General features: G+C 35.8%; 1 protein-coding gene across 11 annotated transcripts in view; it reads left to right on the top strand.

Moving 5' to 3' along the window:
- The window catches only part of COBLL1 (cordon-bleu WH2 repeat protein like 1), a 154,895-nt gene that overhangs the window by 86,870 nt on the left and 45,623 nt on the right, over positions 1-22,402 (top strand). For 8 of the 11 annotated variants that reach the window (XM_057744571.1, XM_057744566.1, XM_057744565.1 and 5 more), the window contains 4 exons: positions 430-618; positions 15,682-15,883; positions 17,607-17,835; positions 18,634-18,672. In XM_057744571.1, coding sequence (XP_057600554.1) covers positions 430-618; positions 15,682-15,883; positions 17,607-17,835; positions 18,634-18,672 — 659 coding nt within the window. Of the gene's footprint in view, positions 1-429; positions 619-3,234; positions 3,313-15,681; positions 15,884-17,606; positions 17,836-18,633; positions 18,673-22,402 lie in introns of those variants that run through there. The other 3 variants (XM_057744570.1, XM_057744569.1, XM_057744575.1) reach the window with 2 other exon arrangements.

Genomic DNA, 22,402 nt, shown 5'->3' with positions numbered 1-22,402 from the left:
AAAGGCACCAAGGTAAGAGCTATTAGGAAGTATGGAAATCAGATGCTGATTTCCATCCTAGGACAGTAAGAATTTTTATAATTTGTTCCAGCAAAGAAAATGCAATACTTTTGCTTCGCTGAAGTGAACACACATTAATTGGATTTAAAGAAGGCTGATATCAAATCTCTTTTTTTATCATGTTTCTTTGTATTGCCAAGTAATGCAAGCATATTGTTGAAAACAAATATGCTGATTTTAAAAAGCAGAAAAAAAATTTACTTAATTCCATCATCTCTAGTAAGCTAACAGTTAACATTTTAGTGCATTTTTTTCCTAGGTGTGAAAAAATACATATACACATTTTGTGTTTTTATTTAATGAGATCCTATTAGCAAATTACTTAAAAAATATGTATATTTTATTCTCTGTGTTTTGTTTTTGTTTTAGGAGAAAACCCAAAGCCAAGGCACCACTTCCTCCAGCTGAGACCAAATACCTTGATGCCTCTTCAGTTGATGATTCTGTAGAATCCTCTGCTTTTCTCATGGAACAGAAAGAAAACATGATAGATAAAGACATTGAACTCTTGGTGGTTCTACCTGGGGATATTATCAAATCTACTACTGTTCACGGCAGGTACGATGGAGTGAAGGAAATACCAGGACTTCTTCCCTTTCTTCTTCTGTAATTGAAACCCTCTCTTGTAGACTTCTTGACTTTTGTCTTTGACAGATACTTTAGTCATCGCTCAGTTTAGTTATCTATTAAAAAGTAAATGCTAAAAGGTACTAAAAATTTTCTAACAATGCTTTAAATATCAAATCTGTGAATTCCACAACCCCAGTGAAGTGACTCTTGAAATTTGGAACTATTTTACATTTTGTTAGTCATTAATAAGTTGTGTGTGTGCGGTTTTTTTTTTTTAAAGCCTTTTCCAGAGGAACAGCCATCAGTTTTATTGATTTTCTAAGTTACACTTACAGAGTAAGCCAGGGACCCATAAGAAAACTCTTTCCCTTACCTTCCAAATTATTCTTGCTCTTTTAAGCTGCTTCTCCAAATTTGACTTTGCAGAAGTTATTAATTTAAAAGGTAATACTCTGCGTCTAAATATATGCAGTTTATTGTCTGTTAAAAAAAAAGAAAAAAAAAGTAATACTCTCGTTTATAAAAACAGATAAATCTGTCTGTAAAACCAGCAGGATTTTTCATGTCATTGAATGATTTAATAAATTTATTAAAAATGTGGATAAATTTAATAGAAATGTAAAATTAAACTTTAGTCCAGCAAGAAGGGAATATGTGATTTAGGAGATTGATATTTTTAAAAACTGAATAAAAATTGGAAAAATGAAATAAAGCCAAGTGTAATTTTCCATTCCATTTTGAAGTGGAAAGTTACATGAGTTGTACACTTGGTCTCATTCCACCTTTCACCTTCAACTACTCATTTGTTATCAGGAGTCCTGTTTTAGAAATTTAAGCTATTTTGACCTTAGTGTTGTATGTGTACGTATGTATGTGTGTGTAGAACAAAAGAATAAGTAAACAACATATTGAATATTGCATTTTTGCAAGGTGGTTTTATCTAGAAGAAATTTATTTAAGATAATCTTAGTCTTAAGATTTATTCTTTTTTTTAAAATTTATTTATTTATTTTATTGGCTGTGTTGGGTCTTTTTTTTTTTTTTTTTTTTTTTTTTTTTTTTTTGCTGTGCATGGGCTTTCTTTTTAGTTGTGGTGAGCGGGGTCTACTCTTCGTTGCGGTGCGCGGGCTCTTCATTGCCGTGGCTTCTCTTGTTGTGGAGCACAGGCTCTAGGCGCGTGGGCTTCAGTAGTTGCAGCACATGGGTTCAATAGTTGTGGCTCACGGGCTCTAAAGCGCAGACTCAATAGTTGTGGCACACGGGCTTAGTTGCTCCGTGGTACGTGGGATTTTCCTGGAGCAGGGATCGAACCCGTGTCCCCTGCATTGGCAGGTGGATTCTCAACCACTGCACCACCTAGGAAGCCCTAAGATTTATTCTTAAGATCATGTGCAACTTTATGAATTATTGAAAGTGCATGAAAATAGAAAAGTTCAGCATTAGCAAACAATACATAGTATTGTGTATTAAATTCTCATTCAATTTAAGTAAGTCACACTTCGCCATTTATTTTGTATTGAAAGTACTTTTGGAGATGACATGTTGAACCATATTTAGGAGGCTGAGAACCCTGTGACTGACCTTGGTGGGCTTCCCTCCTCAGATGCAGGTGGGGTTTGCCTCTTCTGAGTAAGGAAGTTATCTTGTACTTTAGAGACAGTGGTCATCATATCATCTTCGATCCTTGAAATCACACCATTACCCTGGTTTTAAAATAATAATGGTAGTGGATGTGGCTAGGGGTAGTAAAGGCAATTCCTCTAAGTTCCCTGAATTCAAGGTAATTTTTTTTTAAAAGTCAGTATTTTTTCCTGGTTCTTCACTGATGCTGACAGGTAACAATGGTTTCATGATCAGTACTCCTCAAAATTTCTTCTGGAATGTACCAGTCATCTGTTTATATTGCCATCTTCTCCACTATCAGCCTTCTGGGTTCTTTTGATTTATTTTTTTTTAACCTCAGTACCTTCCGTATTAGAATTACAGGTTTCCCCTGTATCCTGTAACCCATCATAATTACTTTAAACTTTTCCACATGCTACCCTGAGCTCACTTTTCTTCTGTTTCCTTAACTCCGGGAGAGTACATCCATGGTATACCTCCCCTGTCCAGCTTATCACTTTGAAGCTGTTTCAGTACTGAGATCTTAGGGTTCCCTCTTTGCCACAGCGTTTTTGAATCTAGCTTATACACTTTCTCTTCGCTGGATTTGTTCTCCATCCTCCTTATTAAGCCTAGTTAATGACTTCTCTTCCTGTCGCTGCGTTTTTCTTCACATTTGACTTGGATTCTGCGTCAGTCATTTCTAGTACATTTGTACTTACAAGGACCCTAAGATTTCCCCCACCCTTTGACCTGCCAGCATATTTGCCTTCCAGGTTCCTAAACTGGAGTAATTTTCTATCAGTCAGTTTTTTGTTTCTGGGCCACCGACTGCTGTTGAATTACTTCAGTTTTCTTATCTATAAAAATGTTTTATAACTGAATTGCTGTTGGGATTAAATGAAATACTATCAGTGCCTGGCACATAGTGACCTTGTCCATTTTCTTTTGAGAACTGTTTTCCTTAACCCTGGGCTTTCTCCGTTCATTCTCCACCCTCAGGTTAATCTGACTAAAACACTCCTCTGTTTGTGGCACTCCCTTTGATAAAAGACTGCGGGGACAGCAATTCAACACCAAGTAAGGAAGTCCAAGCTCCCAAGCCAGGACATTGGGGCACCTTCTTCTCTTCTTTGAAGTGAAGCAGGCTTTCCTTCACTACTCCCCTCTGAATACCTTAAGCTTCAGCCACATGACTCTTTGGTTCTACAGATACTTTACTTTTTCCACCCCCCACACTTTTTTTTTTTGAAAGCCTTTCCATCTTGAGTACCTGACCCACCACTTTTTGTCTAGTTAATGTAGCTCTAGGGACACTTTTTATTTAAAGGCTCCCTGATCTCCCCAGAATGAATTGTTACCTCTGACTTTCAAACTTTTCCAAGCTTTATACCATTGATGGTTATCATACAATATCCTATGCTATAATTTATGTGTATCTTTTCTTAAATGAACCGTAAGATCCATGCAGGCATCATGACTTTTCTTCTTAGTACATAGCACATTTTATCTTTTTTTTCTTTTCTTGTCTTGTCTTTTCTTTTTTCTTTTCTTTTCTTTTTCTTTCTTTTTTTTTTTTAACAGTTTCTTGCAATGTAGTAGGCATTTAGTAAATTCAGCATACTATCTCCCTAAATCTTATATGTTGATGGAGGTAGCAGCTTAAATGGTGTGTCTTGAGGAGGCATTTGGATGGGTCCCTGTAGCTTTCCCAGAATCTCTTAAAGATATTTCCTCAGGTAAAGAGCAAGGCAAGACTGCCCCAAATTCTGATGGTTTTTAAAATTTTGTTTGGGGCTGAAAAACTTTTCTGAGAGTAGAATTTGTTTTATATCAGTGTTTTTATTGGGGGGTTGATTTCAAGACTTTGTTCCTAATAGTTTTATCACTTAGGAATGACTCAAGTTGTACACACTAAGGTTAATTCTTTTTATATTAAATGTTTATGATTAAATGTGGTTGTGTGATTCTGAATATGTCAAGAGTGTGATTCTGGATGCCTTAGGAGTGATTCCAGGTATTTTAAGAGGGCGATTCAGCATATCTTAAGAGTATGATTTGGGGTATCTTGAAGGTTGCAGCAAGGGCTGGCCCATTGTTTAAAAAAAGAAAAACAATATTTAACAATAACAACAAAACAAATATGTACAAATAGAAAAATATATTCTATTTCTGAAATATGTTAGCTATGTAATGTGAAGACCCATGATATGTAGATAACTTGAATTTCTTCCTGGCTTCATTACCATAGAAAAATTTTCAACAAAATGGTACAATAATTTAGTGGGTGACTACAGAAGAGTAATTTTAAATAAGTTTAAGGGCATAAGGTTTTCTTAGCTAAATCAGAGTTCCACGTGTCACTGTGAAGGATCTCTAATATAATTTTTTGAGATCATCTCTTTTGTTTTGTTTTGTTTTTTTTGTTTGCTTTTTTGTTTTTTTGTTTTTTGAGGTCATCTCTTTTTAATTTGTCTAAGTGTTCTTTGTATATTATATTTATTTTGATAGTATTATTTATATATATTTCCTTTGAAGAATAATATCAATATGAGCCTGGAATAAATATTTAGAAACTTATCATATGCTTCATTTAACTTTTCAGAAAAGTTTTGCTTCTCAAAATATATTCTTGGGGAAGGTTTTCAGAAAGCTCCCCTCTCTTCTTATACAACTCATGCAGCGGGAAGCTCAGAATGTGCTGTTTTCGAGACTATAACTTAACACACAACATTATCTTCAGAAGAATGCACTTGTTTGTACATTGAGTTTTCACCAAAGAGCTTATTCAGATTAGGGGACACCATAAGATTGGAGGTGGTAATAGACTTTATGCTCAGGGGCAAACTAAAGACTTGTTCTCCTGAATCAGGTCAGGAGCCTTCTGCAGGCTTGCCAGTCTTTTAGTACCAGAGCTTCGCGATATTGCCTCTTTAGTGACCAAAGTCACCCAATGAGTGTCATCTTGCCTTTGCGATCCTTGGCTTACATTGAAGATAGCTGAGTGGCAGCCTGAAAACTCTTGGGCATTTCTGTGTGTCCTTTTATTACGAATGACTGGATTGAAGGAAGAAGTACAGGTATCTGTGTATGTATATGTGTATATATATGTATATCTGTGTGTGTGTGTGTGTGTGTATCTGTGTGTGCTGGTCAAGTAAACAACCTTTTTCACCAGGCAAAGCAGCTCTGCGCCTTACTAAAAGTGAGCATTAAAGAATACTACTGTTAGAGGCACGCCGCCTGGGGGCTGCTCCTCAGAAAATGCCACACTATGCAATAGCATAAGTGGTGGTGCCTGTCAGTACTTGGGAAAAGTTTATTTTTAATGAAAATGAGCTTAAAGGCTGAACTGCCATAGACACTACAGAGAAAAAGGAAATATGCAGGTATGTTTGTACATCACTCTAGGTCCTTACCTTACAGTCAGGTATCATTCTCATTGAAAAAGTAATTTTCCTTTGTCCTCTTTTCTCTTTCTCTGGGGATCCTTTAAAAGCAGTTTTCATTTGGGAATTTGATAAAAGATTGCCATTAACCCTCTTCGTTAGCCTATACAGAGAGCATTCTGTGGCTGTATTAGCATACTCTCTTTCCTGTAATTTATGATATTTTATGCCCTGAATACCATAAATAGGAATTTGTTTTGATCTGAGCCAGTCTTAGAATACCAGGAAGGAAAACACAAATAAAGAAAGCATAGAACTTGAAGTTAGAAATCTCAGGTTCGACAGTTTATTCCCTAACTTGCTATGTGACCTCAAGCAAGTCAGCTCATGTCTCTGGCCTCTCTGACCAGAGTTCTGATGGGCACTGGGTGGGTCAGAGAACTAGCTCAGGAGTGTTTTACATGGACCACAGTGCCACCTATTGGAAAGAAGTAGACTATGAAAAATGACAAGATATTACTGGATCAATATGGGTCAAGTTTCCTTAAGTCACCCCCCCCCACCCCCCCCCACCCCCGCCCAAACCAGAAATACAACAAACAGTATGGATCTCAGAAGAGTTTCAGGATTTCATATCATTCTTATATTTATTGAAAAATGTCCAATGACAGATGTGTGATAAATATGTAATAGGGTAATAGACTTCAAGAGCACACTGATGAAAATCTGTTGTTTGGCGTAGTCGTGTTGAACTCCATAAGAATGCTTTAAATTTTGATTTAGATACTCTTTCGACTGCACCTGTTTCAAATAATAGTTGGAATTTTAACTATTTGATTATTTAAGTGTAACAGTACTGCCTGAGTTTTTACCTAGCTGGAAGCCTGTACTCCAGGCTTTGGTCCTGCCGCCGCCTACCCAGTACCAGGCAGCCTCTGTTGGCCAGTCAGTCTCCTGGTTGGGAAAGGGTGACAGAATACTAACAGATGCCCTCCAAGTATCGTTCCTAGGAGGGCCACCCTCATCGCTTTCCTTTCCTGGCATCTACACCTTATGACAATGGCCCTTGTTAATTTTATTTTTTAATTTTTATGACTATAAATGCAATGGTTGGGCCTTACAGAAAGTAGGAAAATACAGATCAACCAGAAAAAATACTTAAAATACCATGTCATTGTTAAGAAGAAAGATTACAACTGTTAACATTGTGGTGTATAACCTTTTATTCACACAGACATATACATAGACATACACCACACACACACACACACACACACACGTGTATATCTACACATCTACCTTTATAGGAACCTTTTCCTCTTTTGCCAATAGGATATCATATTGTACATGCTATCCTGTATCTTGCCTTTTTTTCCAATTAACGATTTCCAACTTTCATGTCAATAAGATTTTATCTTACCCTTTGTCCATATTTGAATTGTCCCAATTGCAGTGAGATATACCTGTGGTATTTCTCTTTTTATAAGGGCAATGTATGTATGTTTAATAGGTGTGTTCCTTAATCACAGTTTTTATGAAGGTAATTACTTATAATTCACTTTGAATATAATAAGATAAATGATCAAGTAGAGTTTAGTCTAAAGTGGAGAATTTCAGCTTTTTTTTTTGCTTTGAGAAATATCTAGTATTTGATATAAGACCTTTTATCAATTTAATACTACCCTGATCTATTATTGTCTTCAGATTTAAATTGTGTGTGACTTTCTTCAACGTTTCCTATTGCGTAACTCAGTAAGCACTCTCACCTTTGAGATTGAGTTTATTCATTTTATGTACCTAATCCACTTCATTTCACGCATACGAGCATAGTTAGAGAGCATTCCTGAACTCATTCTGAACTAGGTGGGTTAGTTTCATTCCTGAACTCATTACTGACCGAGGTGGGTTAGCTTAAGACAGATAAACATAGTAACGATGGAGAATGTTCTAAAAGTTCCTATACTGTCATTGGTAAGTTTAATTGGGTTGTTGGTATGCATTTTTTTAAAATAAATTTATTTATTTATATTTATTTATTTTATTGGCTGTGTTGGGTCTTTGTTGCTACACATGGGCTTTCTCTAGTTGCAGTGAGCAGGGTCTACTCTTCATTATGGTGCACGGGCTTCTCATTGCGGTGGCCTCTCTTGTTGCAGAGAACGGGCTCTAGGCGTGAGGGCCTCAGTAGTTGCAGCACATGGGCTCAACAGTTGTGGCTCACGGGCTCTAGAGCATAGGCTCAATAGTTGTGGTGCACGGGCCTAGCCGCTCCGTGGCATGTGGGATCTTCTTGGGGCAGGGATCAAACCCATGTGCCCTGCATTGGCAGGTGGATTCTTACCCACTGCACCACCTAGGAAGTCCCGGTATGCATTTTTAAGGGACAGCTGGAACCAATTCAACTCAACTCAGTTTTGAGCATGTGTGGGTAAAATGGTAAAATATTAGTTACTGGGGTAGATTTAAAGAATCACACTAAGGAAGAATCTTATTCATTTGAGTTCAGCCCCTTATCAGATGCTTGAAATCCATCTAGTCATAAAAAGGACTTAACATCATGCATCCTTAGTTTCCTGTGACAGTCCCTGTTTGTACCTATTGTCCCAGAGGAGTTACTAATAGTGGCCCCCCTTTTGCTCTCAGGTGTCCAGATTGGATAATAAATTCCATAGCAACCCTAGGGGTAAGTGACATTGTTTAAGCACCTCTAGGGTTTGGAAATTCACCTAGGAAGCTGTTGGAGCTGATCTGAAAGTGCTTCGGTGAATCATGATTTTCATTTTTGATATGCAAGTGGATCTTAACAACACAAAAGCAGAAAGTCTTGTCTTATCTAGCAGGTAGTAGAACTAGAAAAAGGTTACCCTTAATGTGTGTCATGAATGCAGGAGGGATTACTGGAGGATTTTAGGGAGTAATTTAGTGATGTCATCAATCTATGAAGTAAAACTGCTGCGAATAGCAGATAGCCCGTTGCAAACCATCCCTGAATCCTGATTCATGGGAAAATGAGGCTAAAATGTAGCTGGATTAGGAGTCAGGACATTTTAATCCTGACTGCACCCTAATTCTATTTGTGCTCCTTATATCCTGTTCATGTAACTTCTCTAACCACAGTTTTTTCATTCCTAAAGGGGAGTGGCTTGTGTGGTGGTTGTGAGCTCAAATAAGATAATAGATACGAAATTAATACAAGGGATTGTTGTTTCCATAAGTAGTGGGAAATCTCATAGGGATTTCTTCCATTTCAAAGAAGAGCTTTTAAAGAGTTTTTTTTTTAATCTGCCTTCTGGTCAATCATTATTTTACAAGAGAAGAGAAAACCTGTAAATAATATTAATACAAAGCAGACTCTGTTAAATAATAAACCAAAATTCAAAGGAATGTGGTGGTATAGAGAAGGAAAAGACTGTTTCTTACTTGAATGAGGAAAGGATGATGAAATTCAGCCAATTCTTTTCGATTTTTAACTATATGGCTCAGGTTTCAGGTGGACTGCTGGCATGTGCTCCCACCTTAGCAAACAGGAAAACAAGCATCCTTCCTTCCTGCGGTGATCGTGTGCTTGAACCTTTTAGCCAGCTGCTATTAGGTCCATCAGCTTAGGATAACTCTCCTCAAACCAAAACTGGTTTTTTTGGTAGAAGTAACTTGGCGTTCAGGTGGATAATTCTAAACTATACTCAAGAGATGATTTCTTTTTCTGTGGGAGTACTTTATGACTAGTTAATCCCCAAAGCAGCCCCATTGCATTCAGGGTCGGCTTAAAAGTTAATGTCCTGTAGCACAGACATATATATACTACCAACTGTAAAATAGATAGTCGGTGGGAAGTTGTTGTATAACAAAGGGAGTCCAACTCAAGGATGGGAGATGCCTTAGAGGACTGGGGCGGGGAGGGTGGGGGGAGTCAAGGAAGGGAGGGAATACGGGGATATGTGTATAAAAACAGATGATTGAACTTGGTGTACCCCCCAAAAAAAAATTAAAAAAAAAAAAGTTAATGTCCTGCCTTTATAGTGTTACAGCTCCTTTATGGTAGAGCGAGACGGTCAGTAATTCCCACCCTCAGGATTGGCTAGGTCAGGGTCATCTCTTCTGTGCTTTCGGTGCTAAAGCTGAGCCTTCAATTAAATATTTCAAGAAACTGAACTGGTCCGAGGCTGTTTTTGGCAAAGGTCCTAGTCCAGCTTAATGCTTATATCCCACTTCTGCGTAAAGGTGTACTGGCTTTAGATACAACAAGGCCACTAGGCAAGTTTGTTAATTAAAAAACAAAAACCAAAACAACTTTCTCACCCATGTGTTTTTTTTAAGGCATGTGAATGCATCAGACACTGAACAGATGACTCAAATACGTATTGTCCGCTGTGTCTTTCAACTCATGCATGTTTAAGCAGAATTACCTAAGAGATAAATAATCACTGGCTCCTATAAATTCCTCATTCAATGACACTGACCTACATTGTATTAGGTCCTGGGAAGAAAGTCTGCTAAGCGGTGGTCCTGCTAGAGAGGAGTTCAAATCTAGGTATAAATGGAACCCAGATAACTTCTTTAGGCCATCCTGCTCTTTGAGGTCTCTGAAAGATTGGCCTGAACCCCTATTCCACAAATGCCCTTTATAATATTATTAGAAATTCCCAAGGCTTTATGTTCTTGGAGCCACCTCTGGCTTGGACTTTATATTTTATTTTTGGATTCTTATTTTCCAGTCTCTACTTTTTGAAATTTTCTTTCTCTCCTTGATTTAACCCCTCTCAAAGCTACCATGACCATAGCCATGGTTTGTGGGTCACCAGGGAGAGGTTAGTAAGCATATCATATATGAAATAAATTTTTTAATATATTTATTAAGAAATAATAAATATATTTTGGGTGTTGGGTATCTTCGTTGCTACACGGGCTTTCTCTAGATGCGGCGAGCAGGGGCTACTCTTCATTGTGGTATGTGGACTCCTCATTGCTGTGGCTTCTCTTGCTGTGGAGCACAGGCTCTAGGCATGTGGGCTTCGGTAGTTGTGGCACGTGGGCTCAATAGTTGTGGCTTACGGGCTCTAGAGCACAGGCTCAATAGTTCTGGCGTACAGGCATTTGGGATCTTCCTGGGGCAGGGATCGAACCCATGTCCCTTGCATTGGTAGGCAGATTCTTAACCACTGCACCACCTAGGAAGCCCCTCATATACCAAGTAAATTGAGCATTTTAGGCCTCCTAAAATGCTCATAGGGGTCCTTTCAGCAACGCTGCCACTTGGTAGTGTCCCTGCAGTCCTGGCCTCGTCCCATTGGCTGGCTCCTCTTTCTGTCTCTTGTGTCATCTTACCCTTCTTTTCTTCCCGAGTTAGATTTAATCCTATCACCTCCTTGTGAAATATATCTGGAATCTGACTAGGCTAAGCCACCACCTTCTCTCACCTAAATTTTTGCAATAGCTTTGTAACCTCTCCCCCAGGCCATTGTGAATACCTGGGTATTCACAAGCAGAATATAATCCTTAAAAAATGTAAAGTAGCTCCCATCACTGCTCAGAACCCTTCTGTGGTTTGCTATCTCACTTGATAAAATCCCAAGTCTTCACCAGGCCTTCCAAGCTCTGTAAGAAAATCACTCTGATATCACATCTACTGTTTTCACCCCAGCAGGCTCGTTTCTGTTTTTCTTTAAAGACTAAAGCATACTTCTGCCTTAGGGCCTTTGCACTTGTCAACTCTGCCTGGAATGCTCTTTCCCCAGTATCCCATTCAGGGCTCTTCTCTAATGTCATTTTTTCAGCTAGGACATTTTCTAATCTCTTTCCTTATCTTATTTTCATCATAACATCATTATCTGATATACTATGTAACTTGTTTCTTTATCCTTTTCAGATCACTGGTTTGGAAACTGTAGTATGTGTGAGAGTCACATGGAGTGCTTCTCAAAGCACATATTCCTGTGCCTCACCCCCCAGAGTTTCTGATTCAATGATCTGGACTGGGGCTTGAGAATTTGCATTTCTAACAAGTTCCCAGCAGCACTGATACTGCTGATTGGTGAATCACACTTGAGAATCAATGCACTAGAGCTATTCTGTCCAATACAGTGGCCACTCACTGCATGTGTGTTTAAACTATTTAAATTGAATTTAAGGGAAATGAAAAATTCCATTTGTTAGTCCACTAGCTCAGTGTATGTCAAATGCTCAGTAGCCACATGCAGTGAGTGGCCACTGTATTGGACAGGACAGATACAGAACATTTCCATTATTGCAGAAAGTTCTGTTGGACAGTACCGTTCTAGAACATAAACTACATGAAGATGGATTTCTTTGCTGTCCGCCATCCCCTTCACCCTGCCCAGAATTATATTCTCATATAGCTGGTCCACTTGGGCTTACTTTAGTGTAAGGAATAAGGTAGATACATAGCTTCTTTTTCCCCATCAGAGTTTTTCCAATACCAATTATTAAACATTCAGTTATTTTCCCAGAAATTTGAAATATCATTATCATAGGCAATATTAAATCTCCATTTATATTTTTGTCTGTTACAGGACTTTCTGGTCTTTTGCAGTTATCTGTTTGGGAATAGGAATATTTTCTAGACAAAATTGGCTTCTGGAATTATTGAATAAAAAGTTGAGACTATAATAATAGAATGAGAGGATAAGGTCACAAAGAAGATCTGTAACTTTTACTTGCCTTCCCAAGAGTTGTTTATTAGGAAACACTTAGGCGGTGAGTTCAAAGGTTCTAGGCAGCATGCACCTTTTTTGCTACAAAATCTGGTATAGTGTGCAAAGATTATAGATCACCATATCGACTAAAGGAATAGGCCATAATTATAATGTTCTTGGCTCATTATCCATCACCTTTATTAAATTAGAAAATTTATATATCACAGATAGGAATACAGTAATTCATTAAGGCATATCAGAAGGGTTAAATAAGAGTGTCAAATTATTCTTATCTTTAAAATATTTTTAAGTATCTTTTTCCTTAAAGATTTATATGTTTGTACATAAAGAGATGAAAAAAATGGTAGCACAAAAATAGGGATTAACAAAACAAAAACAAAACTTTACACTAATCACTATTTTTCTCTTGTTAACTTGTAGTGTGTATTTCTGGCAGAGACTCTAAAGAACTTTATTATTTAAGAAGTAAAAGATGTTTGAAGTGTAAAGTTTAGAGCTTTGACATGTTTTAGTTGGCACATTTATATATATAGAGGAAGAGAAGTATAATCTGAGCATATCACTATTTACTCATAGACCATAGTGGATAGCTCTCCATTTAGCTGGCAGTGAAAATTCTCTTCTCTTCCAGCTGAACTGTACTTTTAATTATATTGTATTTATCTAGACATTACCTAATCCTTCTTAGGGTTTTTTTACTATCAGGGAAAGAAGTACCATTTTTCAAATCTAGAATTGGGAAATAGCATCAAATTGCTATTACAGAGTACTATGTTATGAAAAAATGAACTTCACCAATACCATTATGCTAATCTTTCTCTCAGTGAAATTGAATATGTACTATCCAAAGCCAAAATTTGGGCTATTATAGAAAATTTATGTATGAACATACTAGATAGCTCAAAAGAAGGACATAAAACTCCTAAATATTACTGTGTAAGCATTTAATAAAAACAGGAAATATATTTTGGGTATTGAAACCTATTCCAGAGAACATTTTTTTTTACTGAGGGACTTAGTCTTTTATTTATTTGTTTTTCTTGGTATATGTGTAATGGGTACAACTTGTATGTGGGAGGGAGAAGGGAGGTGAGTATACCGTTATGAAATATACCTCTTTTTCCCAAAGCGACTGGAATGGCTTAGGAATGGGTAACAACCACAGAAGGTTTAGGGTGAGGTAGGGTCTGACTCCATGGGGTGGCTTGAAAATCTATATAAGTGTTTGACCTCAAGACCATACAATATCAGACAATTAATCCTTCCCCAGCTGGACACTGCCTCTCTGAAATGTTGAACCAGAGAGGCTACAGACCTGGGAATTCCATTAGGAGTATATATGGGTTCATATATACTCCTAATGGAGTATAAATAAATAAAAGTAATTCTCCAATTCCATTGAGTAGATATATGAACCCGGCTATTTCCCTGCCAAGTTCCTAAAAAACCAATAGCCAGGTTCATATATCTACTCAAGAAATTGGAGAATTACTTTTTGTTGACATTTATACCTCCCATTGGAAAAGAAAAATTAGCTGGCCACATGATTACCCTTAAATGAAGCCCATCAACCTATATACCTCAATGCATGAAAATAGGATTTTTACACAGTGTTTTAGTGACTCAGTGTTAAATATGATCTTAACAGCTTAGGATCTCCAGATGTTTGAGAAAAGCACATAATACAAAAGACTTTTTGGTGTGCTTTCATTAAAGGCTGACAACTAAGAAAGAATTGGAGACCATACTGTTCTGTTGATGCTGTGAATGGAAACAGAAATCTGTGTCAACAGCTAGAGTCTGTGGAAAGGGAAGCAAAAAATTAAAAAGTGTCTCTGAATCTCAAGTTGGATTAGTAATTCCCTGTAGAAATACGTTCTGCTGAGACTGCGAGCTGCGTGGCAGAGCAGTTCTTCTGGGCTCCCTTGCCCTCCTGCTCTCTGCCCTGGAGCCCCTTCCCAATAAAATCTCTTGCTTTGTCAGAAAAAAAAAGAAAGAAGAAAAAAGAAATAGGTTCTGTATTACCATTAGTGTTTAACACTTAATCACGATTTAAAATTATCTCGTACATTTACTTGGTTATTTTTTCATTGTCTAGCACAAGAGTCCATAAACTTTTTCTGTCAAGAACCAGACAGTAAAAGTATTAGGTTTTGCAGGCTGTACAGTGTCAGTCATATCTACTCAAATCTGCCATTATAACACAAAAGGAGCCCTAAACATCATGTAAACAAATGAGCATGGCTGTGTGCCAATAAACCTTTATTGACAAAAACAGGCTGTGGGCCCACTTTGACCCACAGACTGTAGTTTGCTGACACTTGGTCTAGTCCATCTAGCAGAGGATTCGATTTACGAGAGAAGGTATGCCATAACGGTTGAACCGTGTCTCCAGTGCCTAGAAAATATTAAATGCTGTTTGAATGAATTAAGAAATCTGTATGACGCTCTTCTTTAGGATTTTGTGGGCTTCTTCATGTAGATTCTTTCTATGCTATCTAAAGCCCAAAGAGTAATAATAATTTATTCTTTTTTTTTAAGCTCTTTATTGGAATATAATTGCTTTACACTCTTGTGCCAGTTTTTGAGGTACGCCAAAGTGAATCAGCTGTATTTATACATATATCCCCATATCCCCTCCCTCCCGTGACTGCCTCCCACCTTCCCTATCCTGGCCCTCTAAGGCATCACCCATCATCAGGTTTATCTCCCTATGTTATGCAGCAACTTCCCTCTAGCTATTTTACATTTGGTGGTGTATATATGTCAATGCTACTCTCTTACTTCGTCCCAGCTTCCCCTTCGCCCCCTCCCAACCCTGTGTCCTCAAGTCCATTCTCTACATCTGCATCTTTATTCTTGCCCTGTCACTGGGTTCATCAGTACCATTTTTTAAGATTCCATATATATGAGTTAGCATGATGACGGTATTTGCTTTTCTCTTTCTGGCTTACTTCGCTCTGTATGACAGACTCTAGGTCAATACTTTATTCTTATGAGAACCAGTTTATAAGCTGAAGATTGCTCATATTCCATGACATTGTAAAGGAGCATCTGCTAAACTAAGTGACTGCTTTTGGGTAAGGAAGGACTTTTCCTTCTCTTGAAATCTGTGATATGAAGACAATTTGGGAAATGAAATATACAGAATTTTAAAACCAACACAAGGATCCAAGCTCTCTTGAATACTATTCAGAATTTTTAAACTGTTATAATTGTATCTGCTTAAATACCTCGTAGTCAGATTTTTAAGCTGCTTTCATACATAGTATTTTGTAGCCTTGTTTTATCTACTGAAGACAAGTGGTCCTAGGAAAAATGCTTGAAACAATAGATTTAACAGTTAATGAAATTGTTGTATGATCATCATTACTCTTGTTTTACAGTAAACCTATGATGGACTTGTTGATATTCCTCTGTGCACAGTATCACTTAAATCCATCGAGTCACACAATTGATCTGCTGTCAGCTGAAAAGAACCCCATTAAATTTAAGCCAAACACACCAATAGGAATGTTGGAGGTGGAAAAAGTAATTTTAAAGCCAAAGATTTTGGATAAGAAAAAAACTATACCTATAATACCAGAGGTAAGATTTTCGCTGTAGGTTTTGGTATCTTACAGCTAAAATACTAAGTTGATTTTTTTTGTCATTATCTGCAGCTCATTGCAAATGAAATAAAAATTGCCTTTCCTGGTCAAATTTGTTGTAAATGTGGCTATTGTGCTTTCCAGGGACACTTTGTTTAGGATTCACTTGGTTGTTTTTCTTTGGATTAACTAGAATTGGGGGAATACTTCCGATTTTAGATGCTCTAAAGTGACTATATGACAGTATCAGAATCTGACAGTTATGAAAGGTCTATATTTTAAGCTACTCTTTTAAAAAATATTTTATATCAAAAAAAGATTTTAGAATCTTTTAATACAAATTGCTTTAAGAATTTATTAAAATAACGTTTTGGCTTCTCTATACTTGGTAAGCCATAGTTGTAACTTAATCTAAATTATTGTTAATTTGAGCTACACTGTGGCTCAGTTTTCTATGATGTATGAATTTTAAGCAATAATTTTTAATCTCAGTGATTGTAATATCATTATTTCTCCTTTATTTACAAAATTTTTCCTTTTCTGTAAGCATAGGGGTAGAATTTTATGGGTTTCTAGAAATACTCTTTCATTAGGAACGATATCAACCATTTTTAACTTCACAAAATATATAAAGATTTATGTATTAAATTAGTAGTTCATTTACATATGACTTGAGTACATACATTCTCATATTTTCTTCATAGTCTTATGAAGTTTTTTTGCAAAAAAGTTAACTTTTTTGTACAATACTAAAACATTTGCTTTCTATAAAATATGAATATTAAATATTAAATAGGATATTGGGCTATTTTCCAGCAAGATATATATGTTGTTTATCTAAATGGAAATAGTATTATTTATGCTATAACATGGGACTGTATATGGTATTTCAGTTTTATGACTACATGTTAAACTTTGAAGATCTGCAATCTGTAGATTTCACTTAAGATGGTCACGCTTCTAAATTCCATTTACATACAGAATTTAATTCAGTTACATTAAAATGTGGAAATGCTTAAAATCTTCTCAATAATTTTGAATTAACAGTATTAAATATCTAAATGAAGACTACTATAATATTCTTTACTAATATATTAAAATTAACCAAAGTAGTAAAAATAATAGTGACAACAATAGGTAGTCGCAATAGCAAATGTTTATTTATTGATAATTTACAGCGTGGCAGACACTGCGTTAAGCTCTTAATAGTGGATTAACTCCTTTATCTTATCTCAAAGAGAAGTTCAAAAATGTTAATGTCTTAATTAAAATATCCCTGTTTTCCCACTGAGACAACTGACACACCATTAGAAAGATAGAATATTTCTCAACTCAAAAAAAAAAAAATAGAATAAGACATGTATAATTCTATTATTATGTGTGTTTGCTAATTTTAAAGTAAATATTTTAAGGAATGAAGCAAAAACAACTGTAGGACTCGATATGAGGCTTTTATGTTTCTTTTTGGATTTAAATCTACTTAATACTTTACAAGAGTTATGAATTTAATCTAGATTACTTAATAAGCAAACTATTCCTAAGAATCTGGTTTGAATTTAGAAAGTAACATGAATCAAAAAGAGAATTTTACAACAAAGTAGAAAAATACTGTTTATTGTACCGATGTCTAATTGTAGATGATCGTGTTTTTCCAGACGTCATTGTTAGAAAGTTTGTTTCAGTAAATTTTGGTATAACTCTGGCTTTGATCTGTGTTTCAGCAAACTGTGAGAGTAGTGATCAATTTTAAGAAAACGCAGAAGACTATAGTGAGAGTTAGCCCACATGCACCACTTGAAGAACTTGCCCCCATTATATGCAGCAAATGTGAGTTTGATCCATTACATACACTGTTATTGAAGGACTATCAGTCTCAGGAGCCCCTAGACATGACAAAATCTCTTAATGACCTGGGACTAAGAGAATTATATGCCATGGATGTCAGCAGAGGTAAGTAAGACTTTTCATGTTATTCATTTGACAGGATGTGCACATATGTGCATGTTTTGTGTTTATGTATGTGTTCTCAAGTTCATAGTGTCACATTAATGGATCCTGTAGTAAAGTCAATACACATCATTGGGAATAAGAAGAGAAAGCTAAATGTAATAAAATTTAACTTGAGTTCAGTTATTCAAACTGGAATAAAACTTTGTCTTTCTTAGCTGTTACCCACATTTTACTCTTTTCCATCTACTTATGAATATTTGGGTTGTAATTTAACTTCTTTGTGGCTTTAAACAGAAAATTAAAGTTTACATGTAAAGTTATTGTTGTGCTAAAGAAGTGTGAATTACAGTAGACTCACCACAGATTTGTCTGAGTCTTAATTATCTTTCAAATTTGGGAGTCCCTTGACAAATTTTTTTCTAAGTTCAGCACCCAAAATCAACTGACTTATAAAATGAATCAGTCTAATTACAAAAATCTTCTAAATAGGGATAGCTTGGTGTATACACCTATAGAAATAATGTATTAAAATTTGGAGATTTTAGATAATGTTGGTTTCTGTGATGTCTAATAGATAAATACAAGTTGATTCAACACAAATCTGTTTTATTAGGAGAACTAAAAATTTAGTGAAGAATGATTACTTACATCCTCTGTGTGTAGAGAACTTCAAACTTTATCCTGCGATTGTGGCTTTCAATGATCCATAAATGACTATTTCAACTCAGTGATGTTTTATACTTGAACAAACATTATCTCTTCAGTCAATTTACCCTCTTTTACCCCTTCCTTCTGTAGCCACTTCTGTTACTGCCTTCAATAAGTCATCTTTACAAGGTAAGACATGTGACAGTAGAAACAGATTATAATATGAAATTTCTATTTCTATTGGGTAAACTGAAAATAGGCTGCTAATTTTACCTGTTTTCTTAACATTACTAATATGTACATTCTGTAAAAGATTTTAATGTAGAAAATCTTTGGATTTTATTTCCTGAGAAATAGATTATAAGCCCCCAACGTTGATTTCTAAATTTAATACAGTAATTACATTTCAATAATTGTTTAAAAATTAACATCATCTTAAGAATGAGAAAAACATATTCTTGACTCTCAGACAAAAAATGATTTTGCTAGGATCTTTATTGGATACATTTACTGGTAACTTGCTGGTTCCATGGAAGGGTCTCAGATAATGTCTTTTGAAACAATTATTCAGAATAATAAGGGTATATTTATCATAAGAAATATTTGCAACCATTAAATTGTGAATATTTTGTAATAACAGGGAAAGTACTTATGCTAAAATCAGCTTTTAAAGCTTTTAAATGTTTAATACAGTATGTTTTAAAAAAAACTTTTACGTGAAATTTCTGAAAAGGAATACATAAAAGTTTTGAGAGTTGATACCTTTGGGTGGTAGAGCTATGGGTGACTTTTTTCATCCTTCTTTATTTTTATTTTTTATTTTTTTTTAATTTTTATTGTAGTATAGTTGATTTACAATGTTGTGTTGGTTTCAGGTGTACAGCAAAGTGAATCTGTTATACATATACACATATCCACTCTTTTTTAGATTCTTTTCCCATATAGGCTGTTATAGAATACTGAGTAGAGTTCCCTCTGCTATACGGTAGGTCCTTATTAGTTATCTATTCTATATATATCCTTCTTTTCTTTATATTATAGAATTTTATAATGGAAATATATTACTTTCATAGAGGAAAACTTTATTAAAAATTAGCCAATAATAATAAAGTCTGGAAATCTTTTTCCCCATTAAAACTATAATAATTACCCCCTACTAAAAAAAACTTAATAAACTGTACACGTTATGTGTTATTAGATTATTGGAACCTTCTTTCTTTACCACTTCCAATTTTTTCATAACACAATGAGCCTCTCAATTCCAAGAATTAAGCTCACATAACTAATAGTGTAATTATCTATTTTTAGTGACTATCATGAAGACTAGCCTAATCAAAGGAGTTGAAAATTCTTACGATTGTAAAGTGTATACTGGCTAATAATCAGAAGATAGGCATGTTAATTTTGACACTATATTAGCTGTCAAGCTCATTGGCAAGCTGATAGGGCAAATGGCTGTATTTGTCCATTTGGATTTCACCTTCCACTTCTATAATAATCAAGAGATAGGAAAAAGTGTTCTCTGGTCCCTTCCAGCAACAGCATTCTGTTACTTGTACTTGGCTTTTGCTTCTAACTTTGCCACTCTCTACATACATAAACGAAAGCAAATTCCATAATCTTGTTGGCCTCATTTTGAAGGTGTTGAATGCATTGATTTCTAATATCCCCTCCAGCAAAAAAAAAAAGTATATGGCCTATGCAAAGTTTTAAGTGTTGCGAACATAATCTTAAGAGATTGTAATAGGAAAATGTAAAAAGCTCCTTTTACAGTGTCAGAATCTACAAGGTTAATCCAAATGTTGTAAATGCTCCTGCCTTCCTTATTTTGTCTGATGTTATCAGAGGGCTTAGAACTTCGTGTGCAATTATTTACAGCTTCTCTTCGTGAAACAGGAAACTACAATATTTGAGTTGCTTTTCCAAGTAAGCTCAATTCCTTGTTTGTCTTAGTGTTTAACTCTTGACTTGTAGTGATCCCTGAAATTGAGCTTTAAGTGAAGACTTAGGAGTTGACCAGTGTAGAGGATGCCTGGAAATTGCTTTACCAAAAATACTCTGGTTATAGTTAATGCACTGCACCACCATGTGAACTTTCTATTTACTGTTCCAGCTAAGTTTAATTGTATATCTATATTCAATTAGTGGAAGAGTCTATCTTAAAATGAAGTTGTAGCATTTCTTAAAAAAAAAGTCAGAGGTATCACATGTCATCTTTTTTTTTTTAAGCACTTTATTGGAATATAATTGCTTTACACTCTTGCACCTGTTTTTGAGGTACACCAAAGTGAATCAACTGTATTTATACATATATCCCCATATCCCCTCCCTCCCACGACTCCCTCCTACCCTCCCTGTCCTGGCCCTCTAAAGCATCACCCATCATCGAGTTGCCTACAAGAAACCCACTTCAGACCAAGGGACACATATAGACTGAAAGTAAGGGGATGGAAAAAGATATTCCATGCAAATGGAAGTCAAAAGAAAGCTGGAGTAGCAATACTCATATTGCATGTCATCTTTAAATGGATACTGGATTCAGTTCTACTACTTAATGTCTGTCTGTCTTGGTGCACGTTATTCAGGCTCTCTAGTCACTGTCACCAAGGCCCCAGATGTGTAATGAGGTGGTACCATCTGCTTCCAATTCTTTGCACTCCCCAGCTTATAAAAAGGAGTCAGAAAAATAACTTGTGACACCTTCCTCACAGGATTGTTCTAAAGAATGAATTAGGCATGTGAAAAAAAATCTTTAACCACAAAGTGCTGTCCATATGTCTATTATTATTAGTCATTAGCATGGTCAGTAAACTCACTGTATAGCACGCATAGTGCTTATTTAATATTTGAAGCATCAGATAATGAAGTTTTAACCTGTGAAATACAGTTCTCCCTTGGTGTCTTATTGAGGCATATTGCATTAATATATTTATTGGTGTTAACTACCTTTGCTTCCATGGAATAACTCCTACTGTGGCATAATTTATTTAATTTTTAAACATTTCCTTTAAATAAAAAGACTAGACATTTACTCCTAAGAAAGGGCTGTGTATTTATACATCGAGCTCTAAGTTCTGCTGCAGATATTTCCCACAAATGTCAATACATACTACTTTGTCTCCAGTGTCACTGCAATTAGATTGTGGTTTACCATAAAACCCATATGTGTTTCATAGGAGAAATGTTTTTAAAATTTATGAATCCCCACTCCCATGCCTGCCTCTCTCTTTTTTTTAAAATTTGCAACTGATTTGTCGAAGAAAGCAGGTCATTTGTCTTACGGTGTTTCCCACATTCAGAATTTTGCTGCTTGCCTCCTGTGGTGCCGCTTAGCGTGTGTCTTTATCTTCTGTTTCCTGTAAATTGATTATTAAATCTAGAGACTTGATCAGAATTGGGTGAGATATTTTTGGTAAGACTCTTTCATGGATGGTATTGCGTATTTCCATTAACAGGCATGTAATAACAAGTTATCTTTTTTTGATGTCAGCCATCAATGATCATTGGCTGTGTCTATTTTTTTTTTTTTGAAGTACGGTTGATTTCCAGTGTGTGCTAATGTCTGCTGTACAGCACAGTGATTCAGTCATACATATACATACATTCTTTCTTTTTTATATTCTTTTCCATTATGGTTTATCACAAGATATTAAATATAGTTGCCTGTGCTCTACAGTAGGACCTTGTTGTTTATTCATCCTATATATAATAGTTTACATCTACTGACTCCCAACTCCAGCTACATTCTTCCTCCATCCCCACCTCCTCCTTGGCAACCACAAGTCTGCTCTCTCTGTCTGTGAGTCTGTTTCTGTTTCATAGATAGATTCATTTGTGTCATATTTCAGATTCCACATATAGGTGATATCATATGGTATTTGTCTTTCTCTGTCTGACTTACTTCATTTAGTATGATCGT

The sequence above is a fragment of the Hippopotamus amphibius genome, chromosome 8, assembly GCF_030028045.1.
Source record: "Hippopotamus amphibius kiboko isolate mHipAmp2 chromosome 8, mHipAmp2.hap2, whole genome shotgun sequence".
NCBI classification, from domain to species: domain Eukaryota; kingdom Metazoa; phylum Chordata; class Mammalia; order Artiodactyla; family Hippopotamidae; genus Hippopotamus; species Hippopotamus amphibius.
The sequence above is the reverse complement of the archived record's forward strand: the minus strand, read 5'-3'. Positions and strand labels throughout refer to the sequence as shown.